This window comes from Perkinsus marinus (assembly GCF_000006405.1).
Source record: "Perkinsus marinus ATCC 50983 genomic scaffold scf_1104296929318, whole genome shotgun sequence".
Lineage (NCBI taxonomy): Eukaryota > Perkinsozoa > Perkinsida > Perkinsidae > Perkinsus > Perkinsus marinus.
In genome coordinates this window covers 506,026-510,777 of record NW_003216498.1, presented here as the reverse complement: position 1 = coordinate 510,777, position 4,752 = coordinate 506,026, and the positions used below count along the sequence as shown (strand labels likewise).

General features: G+C 46.3%; 2 protein-coding genes across 2 annotated transcripts in view; both read left to right on the top strand.

The window, feature by feature from the left end:
* Positions 1-2,729: 2,729 nt before the first annotated feature.
* On the top strand, positions 2,730-4,107 carry Pmar_PMAR012490 (hypothetical protein). Its single transcript, XM_002787667.1, has 5 exons — positions 2,730-2,745; positions 2,799-2,877; positions 2,921-3,052; positions 3,112-3,329; positions 3,376-4,107. The coding sequence occupies exons 3-5, from the start codon at positions 2,939-2,941 to the stop codon at positions 3,407-3,409; spliced, it is 366 nt and encodes a 121-aa protein (XP_002787713.1). The 5' UTR covers positions 2,730-2,745; positions 2,799-2,877; positions 2,921-2,938; the 3' UTR covers positions 3,410-4,107.
* A 458-nt stretch (positions 4,108-4,565) lies between these two features.
* Pmar_PMAR012489 (conserved hypothetical protein) overlaps positions 4,566-4,752 on the top strand; it is a gene marked incomplete at both ends in the record, with an annotated part of 1,363 nt that continues 1,176 nt past the window's right edge. The window contains one exon of the mRNA XM_002787666.1: positions 4,566-4,664. Coding sequence (XP_002787712.1) covers positions 4,566-4,664 — 99 coding nt within the window. The remainder of the gene's footprint in view (positions 4,665-4,752) is intronic.

Sequence of the window (4,752 nt, the reverse complement as noted above, 5' to 3'; positions counted from 1 at the left end):
GATTCTAAGGTAGTCGTACTATGATCCTTATTCTGTCCTCAGTGCAACTATCTGTCGTTGTGATTATCAAGGTCTCACCCTACCTAGTTTCCGTTGGTAATATGATGAACTTGACTCCAATGTATGTTGAGTTTTCAAGTGTAAAGTCGGGTGCTGGGGCGATTTTATCAAGGTCTGTAGTTGTGTGGGTTGACGTTAAGCGTTGGGAAGGTTTCTTCGTTCAACGTTGAACCTCATGAGTATTGGATGTTTGTTGTGATTCGTGTCTCCCTCTACAAGTATTGATGGAGGTATGTTATAATCCGCATTGGACTTCACAAATATCGAGGGAGGTATGTTGTAATCGTTTAAGTCCCCGCCATCTTGCAGGTGATACCTTCGTTTATACATAAACGATGTTGTCGTATTCACTAGGTGGCGGGTGTATCACTGAAGTAGTGGTGGCCCTATGACTTACGTACTGCTCTTCGAGGCGCACCCTAAGAGAAGAATCTCTTATAGTGACGGTTAATACGTCGTGCTGGCGGCCAGAGGCCGTAGGATCGATCATTCGGGACGGGGATTCTCAATTCCGGCCTCGTAAGCTTGGGGTAGGCCGGATCCGATCAGCCCAACGCTCCTAAGGCTAATTCCTTAGGAACCTCAGGTAGTGGCTTCTGAGTGTTATAAGGAGCAGCTCCATAGGCTGCTTCCTTAAGGACCTTACGTAAGGACCTCAGAGTCCTAACTTTAAGGACTCCTAACCCTCCTTCGCCTCTCAAGCTACAAAGAGGCGCTCCTTCATCATTCAAGGAAGCTTCCTAAACTACATATACGGGCCCTATAATAGGGCCAATGTCTTGTTAGCTTGTTATGATAGCAATGCTATCTTATCATTCAGGCTGGGCCGTTATGATGATGTTGCAGGTTGAATTTCGGAACAATACAAATCGCTGGGAGTACGCGAAACATTGGGACATTGAGGACTCTGAGAGTCCCCAGTGGAGAGTCCGATTCTCCGCTGGGGAGTTGTGCAATTTGCACTGTGCAAGTCGAAATAGAATCTGTTTAATAGATGTCGTTGAGCGTTTCAGAGGAAGGCTTCCTCAAGAAGCTGTTGGGTCACCCCGCCAGAGTGGTTATGGTATATCAAGGTAAGTGTGTGAGAGAAATAGTAAATTAACATGTACCTTCACGATAGGGGAAGCCTTGAGTGGGAAGGAACTTGCCGGGCATCAGAAAGCGCAATATTCCCCGGTCCTGTTAGCCTGAGAAAGACAAAAGTTAATTAAGATAACAACTTATTCCTGAGCGCAGGTCTCGTCAATCTCCTTCACGAGTTGTCCACTACAGTGCAACGCACTGAGTGCGTAAGCCATGTATTGATGAGCACCACCTGTGAGGTGGCACCTCAGAGAACTGGCTTCACTTCGATTATGGATGAAATTCGGGCGGCTTCCTAGGAAGTGTTCAAGGAGCGCGCACGTAGCGCGCCAAAAAAATTCAATTGCATGGAATTGCATGCAATTACAATTGCAATTTCAGGCCACATTGTGGGCTGCAATTGCAATTTGTACAAACCCTACTGATGATTCACGAGCGAACGAATCTCGAATCTTGCCAAGAATCGAGGAGACCTAGTCTGTCCATTGCGGGAAGTCAATGCCCAGAAGACTGAAAATTACACTTCTTTCTGTTCGCTGAGGGATATTTGAGCTACCACAGGAAGAATCCATCGTTCGGGGACGGTGATCTGTCGGAGCAAGACCGTTACCTTGCTATCTTATCAACTCTCAAGTAGCACGTATCTTTACGTGACGCAATAGTGTAGTTTCCACAATTTATCCATTTTACCACGATTAATGTATGAGTGCTTGTTGGATGAAACCAAACCAAATGCATCGCTCCGCAATTCCCACACCCTTAGATGCCTGATTCAGACCCTAAGAGACATCCCGATTCGGTCCCTGGAGGCGTCACTTTTCCGCAGTTACTGTTTTTCGTGCACAGATGTGGTAAGATCATCAAGGCAAGTCATGATGCAGTTATAATACTCTCTGATGTATTACTACGCATGGACGAAAATTCCGGAAGGAGGAATTAACTTCGTTCGCTTCGCTCGCTCCGCAATTAATGGCTCTCTTTTCCAGGTCGTAGAGGGATGTTTAGGAACTTTTAATGAACGCCATACGCGGAATAGGAGATAGAATACAATTTTCCCTCCTAAATTTCTCATATTTTGTCTATTTTGTCGTTGAAGACTTTATTTTCATCGTTGAACTCGTCAGAGTAGCTGTGCATCGGGCAGTCGTCGTCGTCACCAGTTGCTGATGTTGAGTGCTGATTTTGTTAGAGAGATATTTTTTTCAAATTCCATGCAGACTCCCACAAACAAATATAACTTTGCCACAACCACCGAACGACGAGTCAACGGTGCTCGCCTTCTGACTGTCTTAGACTGGGACGATACAATTATGCCCACAAAGGACATCGTTAAACATGATGGGGAAGTGAGGCATAATTTCAATACCGCCTTGGTAGTCCTATCGTTCAGATGAAGCTACCCCGACGGTATATTAGTATTGCAGCTTCGGTGTTAGAGCTCCTATTGGATTTATGTGCGGACGATGGTTTGATAATATTAACTTCCAGCACAGAAGGCTGGGTGGAGCAGAGCTGCGCGGCCTTCGCGCCTGAATTGACACCCCTTCTCGAACGCGCTCGAATTGTTCATACTCCTAAAGCGACGCGCCAATTGGGACTCAAGTAGTGGAGGAGAGACGGCGGCCTACTTGAATGATGTCGTTTTGTGAATTCAGACAGAAGTGTCCGGCAGTTGTCAAACTTGTCAACGAGTTCTCTCGAACCGGCACTGGCTCGGATGAGGACTCCCTTGAGGTTAGTGAGGGGGCGGCAAGTGAATGTTGATTGATGTCTTTAGATCTTGTTGCTTGGAAACATGCCAGGCGACGTGGAGCCGGCGAAAGCTCTTCGAACGTTATATCCGGGTGTGTCGGTTAAGACCTGTTTGTTGAAAGAGGTCCCAACTCTGCTCGAATTGGAACGCCAACTGGTAATGATGATTTGGAGAAGGAGTGGTACGATTATTGAGGAGAGGTATTTTTTCCTCAGTTTTATCTGCTGCACTCACTGATAGGCTTGATGAATGACAATGGTGAAGTAGATGATTATACTATCGCCCAGGCTGCTGAATTTGCTGAAATTGATGAGTACTCGGAAGAGTGTGCGTTGAGAAGAGCCACCTTGACGGCCACAGCTGCGGTGGAGGAGGCTGCCACTTCTACTGGAATCTCCAAGTCTCCTGAACATAACAAGCCGCAGAAACATGGGTAAGCAGTGCTCGTGATGTGACGGACTAATGTGTGCTTGTCGCAGGTACCGTCGGAGGTCTCTTGTTTGTGAAGCATAAGACTTGCAGTTGTTGACTTTGTATTTTTCGCCATGGCTGAATAACTCTGATTCATATTGTGGTGCCCGGGGTTCACTCACTATCATACCGACTACAGGGCAATACCCCATCCGTTTCAGTCATACTATTCTGTCCACAGTGGAAGCTCTTTCTGTAGTCGTTTTATCGTGGGCACTTGAGCTCATTCTGACGGCTGTTTGTACAATGTCTTTTACTTATACTGCTGCTACTACTACTACTACTACTACTATCTCCAAAGTAGCGCTGTCGTAGTAACAGAACTACTCTACTTCTTATTCTTCGTACTGTCTACAGGGGTTATCACAGTTGGGGTGCAGTTGTCGTGATGTGTATTTTTATCGTATCTTTCTACTAGTCGTAGAGTGTCAGAGGATACATTACCCCCAAGTCTATTGGATGTCGTCTCAGCAGGTTGACTGATGCCAGTCTTAGAATATTCGGGTTATTTTCTGAGATGTTTTTGTCTATGGACCGTCACTATTGCTCGAGATCTCGAGTCAAAGGTCCCTTAGATCCTCTCATTTCGTTGTCAACTGCATCCTCTATTTGGGGTCAGCGTTATAGATAGTACAGTAAGCGCCGTGCTCGCATCGAGTGGAGGATGGCCACTGACGAGATGGATTTTTTCTTAACATTTTACCTCATGGGAAGACCTGGGTTGAGATGAGAATAGCCAACTTGCCATTTTCTCTCATCTGGAAGAAATAGTGTTGTGTTCATGGTGGGAAGTTGTTCTGTAGTTTAATCGCTCAGCTGTGAGATGAATTGACTGAATTCAGAGAGCCTGAGGAATTTATTGTTGAAGGAATAGGTTGTAATAGATGGGGATGGCAGTAGGTTGATAGGACTCCACAGTACCGGGTGTAGGGGCGGGCCTGCACTATGAGGGTAGGCATGGATGATGGGAGAAGTACTTGACAGAATATGAAAATCTCGATACGGCTCGTCTCTGACGATCTATGCACGGAAAACATTTTCTTGCATGAAAAACAGCGAGTCTGGGATTCGTACCGGAGACCAATTCCGCGCTCCAGGGGAGGACAACAGGCAGACTTAGTCCATAAGGTTTTAGAGTGAAGCTTGTTGAACACGGGACGCTCAGTCGGAAGGCCTTGCTTGGAGTTTTGTTAAGAATATGTCTACCGGTGCCACTGCCTGCCACGTACCCAGTCAGAATGAGAAGTATCAGGCTTATGTCACATCAGAGCTTAACGGCATTGAGAGAGATCTGAAGGTAGTATTGGTGCAAGGTTCAACACCCGGGTAGGATTCATCTGTGGTCAGGAATGGTTTCTAACTCGTCGTTTTCGGATGGAGCGGGC

Excerpts from the sequence above, each read along its gene's own strand:
- Pmar_PMAR012490 (XM_002787667.1), top strand. The coding sequence starts at position 2,939 with ATGCCAGGCGACGTGGAGCCGGCGAAAGCTCTTCGAACGTTATATCCG. Across the intron at positions 3,053-3,111 it reads TCGAATTGGAACGCCAACTG|TTTTATCTGCTGCACTCACT; the intron begins GTAATGATGATT and ends TTTTTTCCTCAG. Across the intron at positions 3,330-3,375 it reads AACAAGCCGCAGAAACATGG|GTACCGTCGGAGGTCTCTTG; the intron begins GTAAGCAGTGCT and ends TGCTTGTCGCAG.